The sequence below is a fragment of the Dromiciops gliroides genome, chromosome 4 (genome assembly GCF_019393635.1).
Source record: "Dromiciops gliroides isolate mDroGli1 chromosome 4, mDroGli1.pri, whole genome shotgun sequence".
Lineage (NCBI taxonomy): Eukaryota > Metazoa > Chordata > Mammalia > Microbiotheria > Microbiotheriidae > Dromiciops > Dromiciops gliroides.
In genome coordinates, this window is record NC_057864.1 from 182,718,490 (window position 1) to 182,741,295 (window position 22,806).

The 22,806-nt window shown below is 38.6% G+C and overlaps 1 protein-coding gene across 2 annotated transcripts; it reads left to right on the plus strand.

The window, feature by feature from the left end:
• Nucleotides 1-746: 746 nt before the first annotated feature.
• On the plus strand, nt 747-21,506 carry KRT222 (keratin 222). 2 transcript variants are annotated; one of them, XM_044003744.1, is made up of 6 exons: nt 747-1,005; nt 8,015-8,143; nt 14,381-14,601; nt 17,397-17,473; nt 18,672-18,777; nt 19,406-21,506. In XM_044003744.1, the coding sequence occupies exons 1-6, from the start codon at nt 910-912 to the stop codon at nt 19,632-19,634; spliced, it is 858 nt and encodes a 285-aa protein (XP_043859679.1). In that variant the 5' UTR covers nt 747-909; the 3' UTR covers nt 19,635-21,506. The 2 variants fall into 2 exon arrangements, with proteins under 2 accessions (XP_043859679.1, XP_043859681.1); XM_044003746.1 differs by having other exon boundaries at nt 844-1,087.
• The last annotated feature ends 1,300 nt before the right edge of the window (nt 21,507-22,806 follow it).

The window sequence follows — 22,806 nt, forward strand, 5'->3', positions numbered from 1 at the left end:
GTTAAGTGATTTGTCCAGGGACACAGAGCTAGCAAGTATCTGAGGCCGAATTTGAACTCAGATCTTCCGGACTCCAGACCTTAGTGCTCTACTATATCACCTAGATTCCCCTGGCATTAGTTTATTTATCTGTAAAATGAAGGGGCTGGACTAAATGTCCTGAGGCCCCTTCCAGCTCTAGACCTATGATCCCATGAAATAAATTTAACTAGTTAGTTCTTGTTTCCAAGCAAATCTTATGAAAACCAGTTCCCCTTTCCCCTGCAATGGAGGCAGCTAGGTGGTACAGTGGATCTGGAGTCAGGAAGACCTGAGTTCAAATCCAGCCTCAGACACTTACTAGCTGTGTGACCCTGAGCAAGTCACTTAATCTGTCTGCCTCATTTTCTTCAACTGTAAGATGGGGACCATAATAGCACCCAACTCTGTGAGGGTTATCGTGAGGATCAAATGAGAAAATATTTGTAAAGAGCTTAGGACAGTACCTGGCACATAGTAGGCACTTAAATAAATGCTTATTTCCTTCCTTACAGTAAAGGAAAGAGAACTATGTGGTCTAAAGTGCTGGGGTTTAGGGTGAGTCAACACGTGGAAACGAGGAGAGAATGGTTTCATTTCATTTCCCCTATTGGAATATCCAGGTCTTGTAAAGCACCATCGCACCCACAGCAGTTAGAAAAGGTAGCAACCATGCACAGGCACAGGCAGGGTGGTTTGCATAACAGTCTGTCTGCAAAATGGATTCAAAGCCCAGAAATTCCGCTCCTCTGAAAAAAGGGAGCACTGCTACTTTAAAGTTCTGCTGGGTTCTTTCTGTCTGTGCTCCCATTGCAGGCAGAGCAGACTGCAGCGGCTGGCTCATCCTATCGATAAGGTTCAGTTAGAGCCAAGGTGGAGGATGGGAAAGGAATGGAGCTGTCCCAGCTCCTCAATGAGATCAGGGCAAACTATGAAAGGCTGCTCAGCAGAAATCAGATAGAGACCGTGCTCTCAACGAGACTCCAGGTAATGCTTTCATACAGGCAGGCAACTTCCAGGATAAGGAGACAATCCATGTCTACCCCATTCCTGTCTCGGCCTCTATGAGGTACAGTATTTCCTTTTCAATGCAGCATGTACTGGGAGAAGAATTCAGCTTTCACTGCAATATGACCAGGGCTAGAATAGAGAGGGAAATGCAATGTTTATCTTGCGAAAATAGCATGCAGCCATGGGCAATTCGTACGTAGATTGGGGGTGGGGGTGTTGCGGAAAAGACGAGGTTACTGGGATTAAAGAGACATGGGGACCACAGACAGAAGGTGGTGACCTCTAACCTCTGTGACATCCTTCAGGAAGAAAGCATTTCAAGTATCCTGCAAAGATGTTGCAAAGGGGCTATTTATAGAGAAGGGTTTCAATAGTCAGCATCTTCAGCTTTACAGTCAAGAGATTAACTGGCATCTTTTAAACTAAGCAAAGCAGGTCTAAAAGATTTCCATAATCTATTTTAATTATAATAAACATCTAGGCTCACTTGATTATTATAAATTCTCATTCCAATCATCCCACTGTGATGGAAATCTAGCATTCAGGAATAATTCTATATTTTATTAAAATCAACTCCTCTGTCTTCCCCACCCCCATTTGATTCATAATCCTGCTTGCCTGGATTATTTGGTTTTACAATTCCAGAAATTAAGGGTATTCATGATTATTTGAATCCCAAAGGACATACAATATAAACATTAAAGGGCAAGAAGAGTAAGTTTCTAAATCTTAATTCCCTGGAACTGTTCACTTTTATCACAACAGACTCTTCATAAATTCATTAGGGCCCCAATCTACAAATGTGTTTGAAAATGACAAGTATAATATTAAGAAGGGAAGTAGCAGAAATTCTTGGGGTTTTACTGCTTACCTACCAAAATCTGAACTCAAGATCTAGTCATTCCCTTGCAAAAGGTCATCAAATCCTAAAAATTCAAATACAGGCAGGTTCTTATTGTATTGGTTAACCATGTTGCCAAATAAGAAATTTTGGCCCCAGGTAGGGGAAAAGGGAGGGAGGTAGAAATCACTGAGCCCTAAATGTAAGCCTTTATTCCTTTAGCAATTTATTTTTTAAATTGTGTTGTGGTTGTGTCGACCCTATTTGGGGTTTTGTTGTCAGAGATGCTGGAGTGCTTTGCCATTTCCTTCTCCAGCTCATTTTACAGATGAGGGAACTGAGGCAAATAAGGTCAAGTGACTTGCTCAGGATCACACAGCTAGTAAGTATCTGAGGTCACATTTGAACTCAGAAAGATGAGTCTTCCTGACTTTATGCACAGAACTCTATCCACTGTGCTACCTAGCTGCCCTATATTTTCTTAAATACACTTTAAAATGTATCTTATATATAAATACAAATAAATGCACTTAAATATTTTAAAATAGCATTTATGGATTTGATTGGGATAACCTTTAAGACTTCATAGAATAATACAGTAGAATAGAGAGAGCATTGGAGAGAGTCAGAAGATTTGGGTTCAAATCCAGCTCTGGATAGTGTTGGGCAAATTCCTTAACCTCCATGGGTCTGAGTTTCCTCATTTGGACAATGAAGGTCTTGGATCTCTAAGGTCCCTTCTAGATCTTAATCTGTGATCCTAAAACCAGAAGCATTTATTTATTCAAGATCAACATTGAGATTTTCAAATATAGGGTTGGACTATTTTATTCACTTCTATAAATGGATTTCGTGAAAAAGTCTGAATGCAGATGATGTCAGTTTTTGAAAGTAGTTATTGTATTGTGTAACCACATAGTACAAATGATTCCATCTTACATAAGTCATAATGCTGTCATTAGTCAATCAGAATGAAGAGCCTAGCTACAATATGCCACACAGGTTTTTTCTGGTTTGGCTGTCTAGTTGTTTTCATATGCCTTAAGATCCTTTGGGAAAACTAATTTTTGAAAGACTAAAAAAAGTCAGCTGGGATCAATTCCACAAGTACCTTTCATTTATTTACGAAAAAGAAAGACAAGTTCAAGAACTGCCACTGGGAACAGAGGGTGAAAAAAAAACCCCACTGAAATAAGCATTGGTTAGCATTTTGGGAGTGAGGTCTGTGTCCGAGCCTTAAGTATTTCCTTTTGGTCAGTTATTCAGTCATAAAGCAGCTGTAGGAGTCTGTGGAGTTGATACCAAAACTGAGTGTCATGAGAGAAACCACAATTCACAAGGTCTCCTAGTCCTACCCCTTTGTTCCACAAACTTTCACTGACTCAAAATTATTTCCTTAATGAAATTTTCTTAGCTTCATCAAAGCTGAATTTTTAATTCTAACATCTCTGAAGAGAACATGAAATAGCAAGTCACAACCAAGCAAACCTGAGAAAATTATATTCCCGATGATTACAATAATATAAATGAAAGAGAGAGAGAAGGAAAGGAGAGAGGAAGAGAGGAAGGAAGAGGAGAAAGAGAGGAAGGAAGAGGAGAAAGAGAGGAAGGAAGAGGAGAAAGAGAGGAAGGAAGAGGAGAAAGAGAGGAAGGAAGAGGAGAAAGAGAGGAAGGAAGAGGAGAAAGAGAGGAAGGAAGAGGAGAAAGAGAGGAAGGAAGGAAGGAAGGAAGGAAGGAAGGAAGGAAGGAAGGAAGGAAGGAAGGAAGGAAGGAAGGAAGGAAGGAAGGAAGGAAGGAAGGAAGGAAGGAAGGAAGGAAGGAAGGAAGGAAGGAAGGAAGGAAGGAAGGAAGGAAGGAAGGAAAACACTATGCAGTTATAATGACCAAGTCTGACCCCAGAGAAAAGTTGAGAAAATGACTCTTCCCCTGTTCTTTTCAGAGATAGGGAACTGTGGATTTAGAACGTTGCATATACTATCAGACATAGTCGATGTGTTGATTAATTTTGTTGAACTGCTTGTTTCCCCTCTTCCTTTTTAAAAGTGTTCTAAATGATGCCTCACTCAGTAGTGGAGGGGGAGGAATTTATTCAGAGGAGAATGTGATGTAAAACAAAAGGTATCAATAAAAACAAGATTTTTACACATTTAAACAGCATTTCACACCTAATGCTTCAGGAGGCTACAGTCAGTCCCTAGCAGGAACTATAGTCAACTCCTATTCTCCTATTCCTTGTCAAGAGCCAGCTAAGTTCAAGATTCTCTTCGTAAGTAACTCTATTTAATTCCCACAAAAGAAAAACAAGGTTAACAATCCAGTTTGATACTCACTTTTAGCATACTCTGAAAATAATGGGCACAACTTAAAAGCCATAACACTTCACCACTCTATATGAGAAATCAATATGCCTCCTAAATATATTTTAGGAGGTGAAATTTTCTGCAGATCAATGTCAGCGTCTCTGAACTCTGAGATATTTTAGTTCCTCTGATTTTATTTATCAAAATAACTGGTAACCCAATTCCCCATATTTGTGAAATTCTTCATCTCTGTTTTCTTCCTTATCTATGCATTTGGTCCCGGAGTGCCACACTAAATGGTAAGGGGGTAGGCCACCTATTGATTCGTTTTTGTAAGGTATTTGCTAAGAAAATACTGTTGGAAAGTAATTTTATTTCCCCCTTCTCACAGCCTCACTACTGTGCCATAAATTGTACAGTTGTTATCCTGAATTTAAGAGAACACAACACTTATATATAGGGGTGAACAAACAAACAAGCGGATGGACAGGAACACAGAAAAAATAACCAATAAGTTGTTTTTAGTACATTAAAGGATTATAGATTTAGTCCTAGAAGAAAACTTAGGGACCATTGAGTCCAATCCCCTCGTTTTTACAGCTGAGGAAACTGAAGCAGAGAAGTTAAGGTACTTGCCCAAAATCATACAGTTAGTGTCTGAGGCAGCATCTGAACTCAAGTCTTCCTCACTCTAGGTCGGGTGCTCTATTCATTGCACCACCTAAGATGCCATTCACTTTCTTTTAAGTATAAATTATTTTAAGTGTAGGATTGATTTTGTTGTTTGAAGAGCACCATGCATTATTAATCATTTTAAGAGATAATAGCAGAGATAGAACTCTATTGCCATTCACTGAATTTTCCTCCCACTGACTCTCTATAAGTAATTCTGTGACTGGGGCTTTGTTCCAGAGTGAGATATTTAAAGAGCCACTCACAGCTCTTCTAAGGAAGAAGGTAAAGGCAGTACCTGTTGGAAAAAAGGGGTGAGACGATAGAAAAGGAAGGTGAAAGTGGAAAGCTCACTCTCACAAACTTCTGGGTGGGCAGAGGCCACAGCTGGCAGCCCAAACCCCAGCCACACCTAGGGTTGGGGAGGAAGGCATGGCCCCAACCCATCTAGCTAATCCCTTAAGTACCAACAGTTTGGCCCTCTCACATCCAGGAGAGAAAAGGCAGCCCGGCTGCCAAGAAGCCCAGAAGCCCTGATGGGAGTAACAAATGAGGCCTCCACCCACGATCAGCCCATAGACAAGGATGTCCTACAGGCAGCCCTACTGGAGGGTGGCGACTTCTCAGGGCCTCCCAGAGCTTTTTCTTTCCCATAAAGTTTTGCCCTCCCTGCCTTCTCAAAATTTCCCACAATATTGAACCCCAGGTGTTGGCCAGGAGAACTGGGTTGAAAATGTGGTGAGGCACCTTGTGAACTGAGAGGAGTACATTATGCACTGGAGTGGCAAATGCTCCCCCAGACCAAGGAGTTCTGGGGCATTGCTGCTGACTCTCTGCACATCCCGCCTCTGCAAGAGAAATGCATGGAGGAAGGAGGAAGTGGGCTTCAGGAAAGGCGAGGCAGGGGGTAGGAATATAGCTCCTTAGCTCTTTCTGGAACCACACTCCTTTTCCTCCATCAGGAGACTTGTTCTTTCCCTCTCAAGCTACTCAAACTTTCCCAAGGATCAAAATGTTGAGGCATAAAGGATCATGGGGAGTGTGTGTGTGTGTGTGTGTGTGTGTGTGTGTGTGTGTGTGTGTGTGTGTGTGTGTGCGTGCGCGCGCGCGCGCCCACCCTAGGAGAAACAAGAACCCCTTTCTCCTGCTCAGTTGTTTGTACTGAATCATAAGAGCAGAACAGCTAAATCTCAAAAACCTGGCTAAAAGACTGATAATCCAGAGATCTAGACTCTTGTCCCTTCTCTAACTCTGTCTTTGCTGCAGGTAGGTTGTTCTGTCAATAACATGGTGGGCCTGGAGTAAGGAAGTCTTGAGTTCAAATCCAATCTTAGACACTACCTATGTGACTGTGGGAAAGTCATTTAACCTTTCAGCCTCAGTTTCCTCTCCAGTAAAGTAAGGTTAATAATAGCTGCTACCACTCAGGGTTGGTGTGAGGATTAAATGAGATATTTGTAAAGCACTCGGCACAAGGTCTGACAATAGTAGGCACTATATAAATGCTAGTTGTTGTTATAATTACTCTGTAATATTAGGGAGTTTGGGACAAGATGTTCTCTAACATCCCTTCCTACTGTAACAGTCTATAAACCTATAAGATTTAGATTCCATTTGACTACATCTGAGCTCACCTTCAATTTCAGTAAGAGTTCAAATAAGCTTTCCTTTGTGACCTTGGACAAATCATTGATCTTTTCCAGGGCATCAATTTTCTCCTGGGTAAAATGAAGACATTGGACTTGATGGTCTCTATAGTCCATTCCAGCTCTAACATGGATTTGTGTGTGTGTGTGTGTGTGTGTGTATTGTGTGTTTTAAAGGGTAGGATTGATGTCCTCCTCCAAACCATGTTTATTATGAGGGTTGCTGTCCTACCTTCCCACACACACATTAATTGAGCTTCTTGGGTACTACCTATGAGTAAACAATTGACCTTAGCCCCTGGTTTCCAAGACTAATTGATCAAAATAGGAAGCTACCAAATATCCCTTCCCATGGAGTGTGTTGATAAGTATTTAACAACCAGCTCTCACTCTCTCTGTCTCTCTCTTTCTCCACACACATAAACATGTGTGTATGTATATGTAGATACATACACATGTAGTACATATGTTTATGTGTGTATATATACAGAGATATATATACACATAAACATATATATGCAGGACAAACTTTTAAGCTTAATCTGCATTATAAATATTTTCTCCAAACCTTTCTTAAGTCTAGACAATCAACAAAACAACAAATCATGACCTTGTTCATAGCACTTACCATTTTCCAAACTATAGATACTCATACTGAAAATTTAACAATCAGCTCTTGGGAGATGGTAAGAGCTAGCTTCTGCACACCCCTAGCCCTTCCTCAAAAAGGGGGAGTATATAGGTAGCCATTCTCACAGTGGCTTCATGGTGTCCTGGAGACTGTATCATCCTATAAGCTTCTACCCACAAGCACAATGTAGGGTACCATTCCTGCTATTTGTGCTCAATGTAGTTTGGGGGAGGATGCTCAAGGTGCAAAATATTCCTATTTAAATCAATATGGCTACCATTACCTTATTTTTTTACTTATTTATTTATTTTTAGTGAGGCAATTGGAGTTAAGTGACTTGCCCAGGGTCACACAGCTAGTAATTGTTAAGTGTCTGAGGCCAGATTTGAACTCAGGTACTCCTGACTCCAGGGCCGGTGCTCTATCCACTGTACCACCTAGCTGCCCCTACCACTACCTTATGATGTTGGTGTAGTCTTAAATGAGTTAAAGGTATGAGCAAGTTTATCCAAAGAAAACCTCCTTTATGAGAAGCTGAGAAATAAAAAACTTGGGAACAACTTTTCATCTTTGCATAAAATGAAAGGTATTTGCATGCTTTATAGAATTTTGAAGCTAGAGGCCCTTAGAGATAATTTAGCTTACAGAGAGAGAAACTGAGGCATAGAGCCATCAAATGACATGTTCAAGGCCACAGAACCAATTAGCAGCAGACCTGGCACTAGAAAGGTCAGATTCTATAACCTACTAATGCCAACACACACACACACACACACACACACACACACACACACACACACAAAATTGGGGGAAAGACAGTAGTTCTTATGGTGACTTTATGCTGGATTTGTACAAAGTTTTTTCATTTGTAATGATGGCCCCCTTTTTTCTGTAGCTAGAAGAAGATTTAAGCAAGAAAATGGACAAAGATGAAGAAGCTCTAAAGGCAGCCCGAGCAGAACTCAAAGAGGCCCGCCGCCAGTGGCACCATCTGCAAGTGGAAATTGAATCTCTCCATGCTGTGGTGAGACAAGTCAAAAAATACTAACCTCATATGTGCTCAACTGCAAAAGGAGTTCATTTAGTCTCCTGTTGTTATCTGATTAAGAGAGGGACAGGAAGACTGCCCATTAGTCTCAGTAAGAAGGGCAAGGTCAAAGCCATAGACTTCTATCCTTAGACCTCTGTCTCCCTTTCTCTGTGGCTGTGTCAACTCAACCACGCCTTTGTGCACCTGGAAAATAAAGTGACAAAAGTCTCAGTTTACAACCCTGAGGTTCTCTGGACCTAGAAAAAAAGGTGGGAAATAACAAATGCCTTATTCTTATATAGACACAGTATTAGAGGGGTGGCAGTAATCTGTTGGGAAAATGTCCATGCAAAGGAGATATGTTCTTTCCCCAAACAGCCCTTGCCAAAGAATAGTTTCTATTCCAATTTAAAATTTAATTTTATGGGGCAGCTAGGTGGCACAGTAGATAGAGCACCGGCCCTGGAGTCAGGAGGACCTGAGTTCAAATCCGACCTCAGACAGTTGACACTTACTAGCTGTGTGACCCTGGGCAAGTCACTTAACCCCAACTGCCTCACCAAAAAAAAAAACAAAAAACAGAAAATTTAATTTTATTCTGATTTTAAATTTTAACACACAAAAACATTTTTCTTTAAAAATGAGAGGAGATAGAAGAAAGTTAACAGTCTTAATATCTTTTTTTTTTTTGGTGAGGCAATTGGGGTTAAGTGACTTGCCCAGGGTCACACAGCTAGTAAGTATTAAGTGTCTGAGGTCGGATTTGAACTCAGGTACTCCTGATTCCAGGGCCGGTGCTCTATCCACTGAGCCACCTAGATGCCCCGACAGTCTTAATATCTTTATGCAACTAAATTAGGGTGAGATTAATCACAATTCAGGGTTCTTTGTTATACAAAAAGAATCATCCCAGGATGCCCTTAAGTAGCAAAGTCTTCTGGGTAAAATAACCTTAAAGGACTATATAAATGCTAGTTATTATTAGTAGTATAATTATAATTAGTATAATAATGATAGCTAGCATTTATATAGTGCTGTAAGGTTTGCAAAGTGCTTTATAAATGTGATATCATTTTATCCTCAGGATAACCCTAGGAAGTAGATGTTGTTATTATACTCTGATATCCAATTCAAAATGTCCAATATATGGTCAATATGTTGTCTCCCCATTAAAATGTGAACCCCTTGAGAAAAGGAACTGTCATACTTTTGTTTGTATACCCAATGCTATGAACATAGTAAGCACTTAATTAGTGCTTTATTCATTCATTTACACGGGACTGGGCACTCAGGAAGGAGACTAGGACTGGCTATATAAACCTGGACATCATCTAAATAGAGATGTGACTTAAACCTATGGGAGCTGATGAACTGATTGGTTGAGAGACTGCAGAAAGAAAGGAGATGCGAAGAGTTCCATATGGAACCATGGGATACACTTAGAGTCAATGGCATATGATATGGATTATGATTCAGTAAAGGTGCCTGGGAAAGCGCAGTCAGACAGGGAGGAGGATGATTGAGAGCAGTGTCACCAAACCAGAGAGGAGAAAGCATCCAGGAGGAAAGCTGAGGGAAGCCAACAGTGCCAAATTCTGCAGAGAGGTCAAGAAGAAGGAGGATTGAGAAAAAGACCATGCGCTTTGTCAATTGAGAGATTATGCGCATCTTTGGAGACAACAATTTTAGTTGAGTGATGAGGTTGGAAGCCAAATTGCAAAGAGTTCAGAAATAAATGAGAAAAGACGAAGTGGAGACAGTGACAGCAGACAGCTTTTCCTAGGGGTTTGTGAAAGGAAAGAGAAAGACAACAGACAGTAACATGAGATGATGGTAGGTTCAAGTGAAGAGAGTTTTGTATTTTTTTTTTCAAAGATGAGAGACATGAGTATATTTGTAGTCAGCAGGGAATGAGCAATAGATAAGGAGAGATTGAAGATTAGAGAACAAGGGGATGATGGGACTGGGGGTACAGATGGGGGCAGTCTGCTGAAGGATATGGGAGGGGATGGGATCAAAGGTACAAGCAGAGTGACTGACCTTGATGGGGAGAAGGACTACCCCTTTATCAGAAACTAGAATACAGGAGAAGGAGGGATACTGTCCAGGGTTTTGAAATAAAGAAAAGGGGAGAAGAAGGATCTCATGTCAAATGTTCTCAAACAGTTGCTGTGAGCAGTGGGACAGAGAATCAATTAGGAACAAGTGAAACAATGTCCTTGCAGCGAGCACTCAATTGAGACTGGATAACAAAAATTTGTAGTGGACTCTGTCATTTTGGTTATGAATTCTTTCAGCACTGTTCATCGGTACATGAGTAGAGGCAGAGAATGCCAATGATAAAGGTAGTCCGGGTTTGGAGTTTGGCCAAATATGTGCAGTGACAGGATCATCATACAAGAATAGAAGACAGTGTAAAGTTGAGCTAATTAATGATGTGAGAAGGGAGGAAAGTGAATTCAGAGCAGAGATGGAAGGAGGGTCTTGAAGAATAGTGAGGATTAGAGGGTTTGGAGGCCAAAGTGAAGACAAAGAAAGAGTTTGAAAGAAGTCAGGAGAGATGGGATGCTAGAAAGTTATAGCCAGATAAAGGAATGTCAAAATTCTTGACAATGAAAGTAGAACCCTTGTGAGTGATGGAGCTGAAATGAATCAAAGAATAAGTCCTGGGGCAGCTAGGTGGCGCAGTGGATGGAGCACTGGCCCTGGATTCAGGAGGGTCTGGGTTCGGATCTGGCCTCAGACACTTGACAATTGCTAGCTGTGTGACCCTGGGCAAGTCACTTGACCCCAATTGCCTTACCAAAAAAATTTAAAAGTTTAAAAAAAAAAAGAGTAAGTCCTAGGAGCTGAATAGATTGAAGATTTGGGGGCCAGGACATTTGAGGGAACATCAGTATGTAGGTTGAAGTTCCTTAGTATAAATTCAGAAGTTGGAGTAGAAATTAATACAGTGATGCAGGTATTGAATTCTTTGAGGAAGGAGGCAGAATTATCTAAGGGCTGACAGCTTCTATCAGGATCTGGATTGGGTCATATATGTACATGGAGTGAGCATGAGAAGAGGTTGATAGCTGATCACCAACAACATCCTGTAAGAAGAGATAGTAAAAGATATCCCACTTAAAATAACTACAGATAAAATACCAGAAAGTATACCTGCCAAAACAAACCCAGGAACTACGTGAACATGATAAAATACTTTCTATACAAATAAATTCAGATTTAAATAATTGGAGAAATATAACTTGTTCATGGGTGAGCAAAGCCAATATAATAAAAATGACAATTCTGCCTAATCTACTTATATGATGCCATCCCAATTAAATTACCAAAAAATTATTTTATTGAGCTAGAAAAAAATAATAACATTCATTTGGATGAACAAAAGGCCAAGAATAGCAAAGGAATTAATACAAAACGTAAAGGAAAGAGGCTTAGCAATAACAGACATTAAACTGCATTATAAGACAATAACTATCAAAAGTATTTGGTGCTACCCAAATTAACTAAAAAAGATCTATGAAAGAAGATGCTACCTGCACCCAGAGAAAAAACTGATAAATAGAAGTATGTACAGAATGATTTTACATAAATGTGTATTTGTGTCTAATGGTAGCCATCTCTAGAGTGGGGGGAGGGGAGAAAAAAATAAAAAGTTGTATAACTTTATTATATATTTTAAAGGAATAGTAAATTGTACATAATAGATTTTCAATTTCATGTACAATTATCTTTTTTATTCTACTATGTTATAGAAATGTTTGTTTTATTTCATAAATTAAAAATAAAATTTTTGAAAAAAGAAAACTGCACACGACAAAGAATAAATTGTCCGAGCTTTCTGAAAAATAAATAAATAGAATTGTTTTAAGTATCTAGTACTGGCTAAGAAATAAAAAGGTGGATCAGTGAAATAAAGTAGACATACGCAATACACAGAAGTAAGTTATTGTGGTAACCCTGTGTTTGACAAATGTAAAGATTTAAGCTTTTTTTAATAATAATTCACTATTTGGTAAAAGTATTATTGGGAAAACTGAAAAACAGTCTGGCAGAAATTGGGTATAAACTAATATCTTACACTATTTATCAAGATAAGTTCAAAATGGATACATGACCTAGATATAATTACCCATTGAACTTATAGATAGGAGAAGATTTTATGAATAAATGAGAGATAGAGAGCATTGTCAAATATAGTATATAATTTTGATTGCATTAAATTAAAAAGGGATTGTACAAATAAAAATCAATGTAGCCAAGATTTAGAATGAAAGCAGAAAATGGAGGGGAGGGGCATTTATAGACAGTTTCTCAGATAAAGGTCTCATATCTCAAATATATAGAGAACTTTGTCAAAATTTGTAAGAAAATGAGTCATTCCCAAATTGACAAATAGTCAAAGGATATGAACAAGCAGTTTTTGGATGAAGAAATCAAAGCTATAAATAGTCATATGAAAAAATGCTCTAAATCATTATTGGTGAGAGAAATGCAAATTAAAACCACTTTGAGATATCTTCTCAAACCCATCAGATTAGCAAAAATGATAGAACGGGAAAGTGACAAAGGTTAGAGGGGATGTGGAAAAATTGGGACACTGCGAACTGATCCACCCATTTTGGAAAGCAATCTGGAATTATGCCCAAAGAGTTCTAAAACTGTGTATATCCTTTAGGCAGCAATACCACTATTAGGTCTGTTTCCTAAGGTGATCAGGGGAAAAGGAAAAGAACTATATCTTCTAAAATACTTATAGAAACTCTCTTTGTGGGGGCAAAGAACTAGAACCTGAGGGGATGCCTGTCACTTGGGGAATGACTAAACAAATGGTGGTATATGATTGCGATGGAATACTACTGTGCTTTAAGAAATTATGTGCATGTTGATTTTAGAAAAGCATGAAAAGACTTGCATGAATAATGAGTGAAATGAGTAGAACCAAGACAATATTATACACAGTAATAAGAATGTTATTCAAAGAATAACTTTGAACGACTAAGTTCTTTTGATTATTATAAATAATCAACTACAAAGGTCATATAAAGGAAGATGCTATCCATCTTGAGAGAAAGAACGATAAACAGAAGCATGCATTGTATGGTTTTATATATATATAAAAAAGTATAGAAGTGTACACACATATGTATTTATTTCCATGTCAAACAGTGGCCCTCTCTAGTATGGGATAGGAAGGGAGTGATGGAGAGAGACAGTTCAGAAGTTAAAATGTAACCAAAAAATTAATTACATTTTTAAAAAATATTAAAGAGGTTGCTTACCAAGTGATTAGGAGCAGCTAGGTGGTGCAGTGGATAGGGCACTGGCCCTGAAGTTGGGAGGACCCGAGTTCAAATTTCACCTCAGATACTTACTAGCTGTGTGACCCTAGGCAAGTCACTTAATCCCAATTGCCTTAAACATCCAGGGCCATCTCCAGTGGTCCTGATCTATATCTCACCACTGAACCTAGATGGCTCTGGAGGAAAAAGTGAGGTTGGTGACCTTACACAGCCCTACCTCACTTAAATCCAATTCAGTGCAAGTCAGGACATTACCCTGATGTCATGATCCTCTTCAAGAACAAAGGACAAACAACAATTACATTCATATACCTTGATTTGTTTAACCATTCCCCAGTTAATGAGCAGCTACTTTGTTTCCAATCCTTAGCTATCATAAGAAGTACTGCTTTAAATATTTTGGAGTAGAGGAAGATTCAATCCTTATAAATCCTTTCCTTAGGGTACAAACCCATTCTTTATCTTTTTTATGCCATGACACCCTTGGGTAGTCTGGTGAAGCCTATAGCCTCCTTTTGAGAATAATTACTTTAAATAATTGAAGGAAATGATAAATTTCAGTTAGAGGTTAAATTAGAGTGAAAATAAATATGTACTTTTTTCCCATCCAAGTTCACAAAACCAACCCTCCAAAATATATATACAGACCAAGGTTAAGAACCCCTGTTGTAACGGGTAAGAAACCTTTTTATTTTTTTGTTTGTTTGTTTTTGCAGGGCAATGAGGGTTAAGTGACTTGCCCAGGGTCACACAGCTATTAAGTGTTAAGTGTCTGAGACCAGATTTGAACTCAGGTCCTCCTGAATCCAGGACTGGTGCTTTATCCACTGTGCCACCTAGCTGCCCCCAAGAAACCACTATTTGATAGTCCAAATCAGATTTCAAAGCTACCTCCTGGATCACTAACACTGGCTCTGTTAAACAGGAAAGGGGCCTGGAAAATTCACTACAAGAATCCGAGCAACATTACCAGATGCAACTTCAAGACCTGGAGGCTGTGATTGAAGGTCTGGAGAAAGAACTGGCAGAAGTGAGACGAGGCATCGAAAAGCAGCTCAGAGAGCATGAGATGCTACTCAACACGAAGATGAGGCTAGAACAAGAGATAGCGACTTATCGCCGCCTTCTGGAAAAAGAAGAAATCAGGTACTTGATTCCATCTGGACTGGGAAGTGACCAGAGAGAGAAAACACAGGCCCAAAAAACATACCCCCCCACTACCACCACAAACCACCAGCACCACCACATTGCTATTTATCAAGTTACTGCAAGGAAGGTTAGAGAAAGCATGACAGAGTCAAAGAGAAGACTTAGTGTCAGAAAAACCTAAGTTCAAGTCCCAGCTCTGACACATATTGGCTGTGTGACCCTGGGTATATGACTTAACCTCTCAGCAATCCTAGGCAACCCTCTAAGACTATAAGTTACAGAGGAAGTGCCAACCTGCATTAGGGTTCCCCATCTGGCAGCTCCCTATAGCAATGAAAATCCCAGGTCCTGTTCCTTTCCCTAAGGGTAATTGTTATTAAGTCATTTTTCAGTCATATCTGACTCTCCATGACCCCATCAGGGTTTTTGTTTTGTTTCTGGCAAAGATATTGGAGTGGTTTACCATTTCCAGCTCATTTTACAGATGAGGAAAGTGAGGAGAGCAGGGTGAAGTGACTTGCCCAGAATTACACAGCTAGTAAGTATCTGAAGCTGGATTTGGACTCATGAAGAAGAGTCTTTCTGGTTAGGAACTATAATTAAGAGATGGAAGATTGGGCCTTCTAAAAGTCAACAGTGGAAATACTTGAGTCAGATACAGTAAATAAAATCAGTGTCACATAGTTCAGTTAAGATAAGTAATTCTCAGGTACTGCCAAGTGAGTCTTGCTCAGCTGCCCTCACTTATTCTCAGGACTCACACATCTCTTTTTAGACTAGTCTGTGTCTTTCATGAATTAACCACAAAATAAGGTGGAAATGTTTTTTTAAAACCTCTCACACATCACTACTACTTGTAATTAACTCCCTGCCCCCCCCAAAAAAAAAAATCTTGGAAGGTGAGCATAGTGAGACAGTCTGGCACAGTAGGTAGAAGATGGGCCTCAGTCAGACAAAATTGTACTCAAATGTTGCCCCTGAAACATTAGCTCACATTGGGAAACTTACTCAACCTTTAAGTTCCTCAGACAACTCTAAGACTAAATTGCAGAGGGCAGGTATTGGCCTGTGTTGGTAGAGGGAGTTTCCTCACTGGGAGTGTCCAGTTGCACTGAAATAATAGACCCAATAACAACAACAAAATGTGAGTGAGCACAATGGGATAGTACAGCAATGGCACAACAAGACAACAACATTTTTCTAAACATGACTTAGAAGGTGGCTCTGTGTTGACAGGAAGGAATGGTGTTTGCCATGAAAGGGAAACCACATTCAGGCATTCCTGTGAACTGAAATTACAATTCAACTGCTCACAAGCTCATGGGACAATGAAGTCACTTGACCTCTAATTCAACAAGTGTCTATAAAACAAAATCTCTTTACTTTGTTGGGTTTTTTATTTGTCTGAATGTTGGGGTGGGTCTTTTTGGTGGGGGAGAGAGAGGAGAAATCTAAGAAATGAACTAATTTACTATGTTGAAACTTCTATCTACTGCAACCAAGGCCATGAAATGGCTTTAGCCAACAAATGTCATAAATACAAGGACCATCCTTGCATTACCAGGTCCCTTCCCTTCACAAGATGGAAGACAGATTTATACATATTTGATATCATGATTTAACCCTAGGAGCCTCTCAGGTGTAATTCCAGAATAGTAACTCCCCATTTGAATTTACTAACCCCCCCCCCCATTAACACCAATTATTTCAAAGGAATCTGATGAAATTTTTCTTTTAAACACTTCCAAAAAAATTAATTTTCATTAACTTTGTATGTTTATATCTTATTACTAACAGACATTTAGGGGGCAGCTAGGTGGCACAGTGGATAAAGCACCAGCCCTAGATTCAGGAGGACCTGAATTCAAATCCGGCCTCAGACACTTGACACTTACTAGTTATGTGATCCTGGGCAAGTCACTTAACCCTCATTGTCCTGCCAAAAAAAAACAAAAAAAAAAAAACAAAAAAAAAAAAACAGGTATTTATTGAACAGCTGATACATGAAATACTTAACTAAGCTTTTGGAAATATATGAATGAAAATTTTCTCATTTGTAACGATTAGAATGACGCCACCTGCTGGAGACTTACTATAGAAAAGCTCTGCCATGAGGAGAAGTCCTCTGAAGGCAAGCCATGCGGTCAAGGTCCTTAGCGTCAGGAAGTGACGTTTGCTTGTGGGTACTGTCTATCAAGGCTACCAGCCAATCAACTTGAGGAGCCTCCCATTTCTGGGAGGGGGACATGAAGTAGGAAGTGGACACTGGTGGAGGGGTTCAGGCTCTTTTGGTTTCTGACCTCGCCATGGTGGGTCGGATGATGGAGTCTCTTAGAAATAGTTAGATTTTTACCTTTCTCTCTGATCCTAATGCTCTGTAATAAATACTTAAGGGGGGCAGCTAGATGGTGCAGTGGTTAAAGCACCGGCCCTGGATTCAGGAGTACCTGAGTTCAAATCTGGCCTCAGACACTTGACACTTACTAGCTGTGTGACCCTGGGCAAGTCACTTAACCCCCTATTGCCTGCAAAAAAAAAAAAAAAGAAGAAGAAAAAAAAATAAATACTTAAACACTTAAATACTCTTGCTAAAGCTCATAATTTATTGGCAACCACTCATTAGATTTTAGATAGTATAGCTAGAATTTTAGCCCCTTACACATTGTAATTAATGTCCTCAGAGTTGTGTTTACTAATACACAACCCTTGTTGTAACAACCCTTGTCATTCAAGATCTTGATTAACTAATCTAATTTTTTAATCACCATATTACAATTATTTCCATTTTTCAGATATTACGGTTCTATTCAATCTGGAAAAGAAGATATAAAGCCTACCACAAGTCGAGTAGGCTTTATCTTACCTCCAGGTGAGTTTGCTGTCATTAGGCTGTTAGGTGGTACAGTGGCTAGCACTCCAGACTTAAAAGTCAGGAAGACCTGGGTTCAAATCCTACCTGATACTTATTAGCTATATGACCCTGGACAAGTCACTTAAGCTATATTGGCCTCACTTTCTTCCTCTATAAAATGAGGATAATAGCAAGCACCTACCTCATAGGGTTGTTGTGAGGATCAAATGAGAGTATAGATAGAGTGCTTTGCAAACCTCAAAATACCATTATTAGTACCATTTAGCATTTTAGGGCCATAGCATAATTTGACACCGACTACTAAAAACAGCAAGTAAAAGCTCACAATGGAAATTGATTAATATAGCCTGTAACTAATAAGTTACTATTTAATTGACTGGGCCTAGGATTCATTGGCAAAGGGAACTTTGCATGTGAAAATGCACTAGATCAACAGCGGCCTATAAAAGGGGTTACTCAGGTTTCTGTGTGGTGTGTATCCGGAACCCCTTTTGCAGTCTAGTGAAGCCTGTGGACCCCTTCTCAGAAGAATGTTTTTAAATTCATAAAACAGAAACACGAGAGATTATAAAGGAAACTAGTTATGTTGAAAAACAGTTTTCAAAATTCTTTTTTTTTTTAAATCAAGTAAACAGACCTCAGGATAACACATTCTTAGAGATTTGCATGGGAGTTTAAGTGACTTTTCCATGATCCCACACCTTAAAAAAAAATCAGTCAATAAGCTTTTATTAAGTAATTACTATGTGCCAGGCACTGGGTTAGGCACTAGAGATACAAAGACAAAAATAAAATAAAACAGTTTCTACTATCAAAAAGCTTATGTTCTCTTAGGATGAACTATATATATATATATATATATATATATATATATACACACACATACAAGGTAATAGGGGGAGGGAGGTTACACAGACACTATCATTGAGGGGGACTAAAGAAAGGTGGGTGTGTGTGTGTGTGTGTGTGAGAGAGAGAGAGAGAGAGAGAGAGAGAGAGAGAGAGAGAGAGAGAGAGAGAGAGAGAGAGAGAGAGAAAGAAAGAGAGAGAGAGAGAAGTAGCACTTGGGATCAGGTCTTTCTGACTCCAAGACCATTCCCCCAATCTATTATTCTAAGCTGTCTCTCATCATTTAATGTTTTAGTTTCAGTGTATAATAAATGCAACATTCCTCAGGAAGTGTCTTTTTCAACAGAGGTCATACACAAACGTGACAAAGAAAAGGTAGAAACGGTGACCAGACAGGCCATCTTAAATGGAAACGTTGTGAAGGAAAGTACTGAAGCTCATGGGACTATACAGTAAGGAAAATTCTTTGTGCAGGGGATAGGAACTGGGATGAGGAACAGACCTCTGATTTCAATGTCACAGGAAACTCCTAGGTGAAGAAATTCTCTCTACCAATGCAGGTCACAAGCTTCACAGTTCCTCTTAGAGAGCTGCCTAAAGCACAGAGCTGTAAAATGAGTGACTTGCAAGGAAACAATAAGAAATAAATCGAAAGTATTTCTTTATTTAAATAAAAAATAAATGTATAATCCCAGTAATGAAAATAGTTGAAATCTAATTATTTTCCTTATTTAAATTCATTTTTTACTTTCTTACGTTAAGCTAATATATCAAATTCTTAAATCAAGCTAATATATCAAATTTTAATCTGAAATAAATATGTACTCTTCCTAATATACTGATGTTTGTAAGTATATTCCAAGTGAACAAAAGTTCAGATAAAACAAGACTAACCCTTTCATTTGTTATTTTTCCTGAAAATAAAATCCCAAATACGTTTTGCCTCCATAGAAAGCTTAGTCATTTCTTTCTCTACAAAAATTCCCTAGATTTCTTATCCCTATTCCATGTTTTCTACTGTTTTTCATGTTTTTAATGCATTCCCTCCTTAATAAAAAAATATTTAATTTTTCATTTCAGGACAGAAAGAGTGGATGAAGTTATTAAAGAATGGGAAGGTTCTTTCTTTAAAGATAACCCACGGTTAAGAAAAAAATCTGTTTCTCTAAGATTCGATCTACACTTAGCAGCCACAGATGAAGGATGCTTACAGACTAAACAGGATAATCTACCCGACATAGAGGTCAGGCTCATTATGCGGAGGTCATGCAGCATCCCCTCTATCAAACCTTCCACAGATGCTAATTAATCCAAAGACTGTATTCAATGGGATTTGAAAATAACATCCAGATGAATCTAGATGGGCCACACTGTCTCCTCTGTGTCCCCAAGTGTTATCAAAAGGAAATGTTATTAAATCATTGTGTTAACACATATAATGAACATGCAGTTCTCTTTGAAAGAGAAAAGGATGAGGGAATAAGTTTTTCAAAATCCAACATCTAATAGTTATTTTTTGAGGTGAGTTTTTTTTAATTGATAGATACTACTTATTTTGTTTTATTTACTTTCCAATTATTTTTTTCTCCCCCAATCCCACTTCCACTCACACATACAAGGGTTTTAAGAATCAAGATGTCTCAGTCAAACCTTACATTTTCACCCAAAATTGCTTTAAAATGTTTGAACTCTTTGTTTTGACCAAGATAATTCAACACTTTTTTCCTAATCAGTGTTATAAGAGCAGCAATAACCATTTTATTCATAGTCAAAAAATTTTGAAAAAGGACTTTCTTTTTTTAATCCCAACCGATGACCAGCCATTATATATCTGAACCCTGTTTTCTATCTACCAAAAAAACATACATTATTCACCTGGCCAGTGATTTTTCTTTGGGATCAGCTGGATATGTATAAAAGAAAACAACCCACCCCATTTTAGTTATTTTTCACAAGCAGCTTTGTCCAAGAACACACCTTAATCCTAGTTCTACAGTTAAATAATAGTAATCTACACCTGCAAGTTTTGGTCTTTGTTGTCTTTCAGACTTCCAAAGAAAAGTCATAACCCACAAAGCACCATATTCAGTGTGTTGACAACAGAATTTATAGCCTCCACCAAAAAAAGATAAGAAAAAAAAATGAAGAAATGGTTGCTATAGTTACCAGAAGTAGTTAAAAAAAGAACACAAATAGTAACCTAAAAGCTCACCACCAGTTTTTCCCTCTACAAAATTAAAAGCAAGTAATGTGAATGTCTGATAAGTGCCTCAAGTTGGGTACTTGACAGGGTAAAATACTTTCATAACATGTTCTTGACTCATCTGTAGATATCAAGATATATCTTATCGTTAAGTCAAGCTAAGAGTTCTATGCAAGATGGTTAAATTCAGAAATTGTTTAAACTATAAAAACACAAGCAAGAAAATATATCCATGAGGAATATCCCTTTAAAAAAAAAACTTGCTTAATAGAGTTTATTTTCAGGGCGTCAAACATTGAAAACCATTTGCATTAATGGCCTACTCAGTGGTTTCCAATCAACAATCATGGTTGAATTCAACTGGCCATATTTCTCCAATCAATGGATCACCATTTAAGGGCTACAGATTTGTCAGCATTTTAGTAAAGCCTTTATAGTATTTCCCATTTCTAATTCAAACTTGAAAACACACATTTTAGCTAGGTTAAAAATGTATCTTTCACATGCTAATACAGGGATATTAGAAATGTTTAATTTCTTCTTTCAATCAATCTAGATTTTTGCAACTTTAGCTTCTTCCATTTGGTTAAAAGGGATATTTCATTTTTGCTGAGAACACAACAGCCAGTTAAATGTTTACCAGTTTATCAGTAATTGACCTAAACCTGCAGCTGTATATGCCGGTGTCTTCCTTCTGTTTTGTTTTTTTTAATGTAGTTATTGAGGTCTCTGTTCTATAGCCATTGTATTACTAAGCAACAAAAAATCATCATAAGCTATGTATCTAGTGAAATCTCTGTTCAGTGCCCTTGGCATCGTGAATGTCCTTAGTAACTCTACTATGCAGCATTCTGTGCTTATAACATGTACATTTTAAAATACTTGAATTTGTAACAAAGTTTGACTTGCTTGGAGGCCTTTTAAACTGGAATGTGAATTTACCAAAGTAAGTGATACCACTACAATAAAGATGGTGTAACATGGAATGGAGCCATGTCTTTTAGTTTGCATCCTTCATGCTTTCTTCCTTTCAAAGATCATAGATTCAGATCATAGATTTAAGATTCAAGATCATAAATTCATCTGAATCATAGATTCAGAGCTGTAAGGGGGCCTACATCTTATCTAGTCCAATTCCCCCATTTTGTAGTTGAAAAAAACCAAGGTTCAGACAGAGATGCATTAGTAAATGTTTAATAATTAGCTCTCCCCCACCAAAAAAAAAAGTATACACAACACACTTTGAAGTTTAATCAGCATCATTAACAATTTCTCCAACACTTTCTTAAGTCTGGACAACTCAAGTCCTGATATGAATTGACAATTTCTGAGGTATAAATGCTCGTGCTGAAATGCACAGGCCTATGTAAATGCATACCTCTGTGTCTAGGGAAGTTGTGACTTGCCCATGATCACACAGGTAGGAAGATCACACTAGGGGTAAAGGCAGAGTCAAAATTTGAATCCAGGTTCTCTGATTCTAAATTCAATGCTTTCTTAGTTAGGACATGATGCCTCTGAGAATCCCTCCAAAAAAAGCATAGGATCATAAATCAAGACCCACGAAGGGACCTCAAAGGTCTAGCTCAGCCCCTTCATTTTACAGGTAAGGAAACTGATATCTAGGGAGGTCAGGTGAATGCCTACTTCACTGCCTAGCCCATAGTAGGCAAGGAATAAATGTTTGTAGATTGATTGCCCAGGATCACGCAGGAAGTAAACATCAGAGGCAGGATTTGAACATAGGTTATTTAATTATAAAGTCTTTGTTCACTCCCTTATTTGCCAGGTGCCCTTTTCCTAGTACTCTACACCTCTAAGAGCAATGTCAACAAAATTCACTCAGATTATAGATGGGAAATAACTGTAACAACAGGCAGACATAATAGTCCTCAATAGGCTTTTTTTTGGTCTATGATTATTTTTCACACTTTACTAGTATCATATCCCACCAGATATTCCTTTTTTCCCCAGGGCAATGAGGATTAAGTGACTTGCCCAAGGTCACACAGTAGTAAGTGTCAAGTGTATTTTAACTCAGGTCCTCCTGAATCCAGGGCCGGTGCTTTATTCACTGCACCACCTAGCTGCCCCCCTACACACACACACACACACACACACACACACACACACACACACACACACACACCAGATATTCCTAAAGGAAAACAGAAGGAATATATATGGGATTCAGTTCAATTCAGTAATCATTATAGGTTACATGATTGATGTTTAATTAGTACTTGATTATTTGCTATACCTACTATGTGTCAGGTCC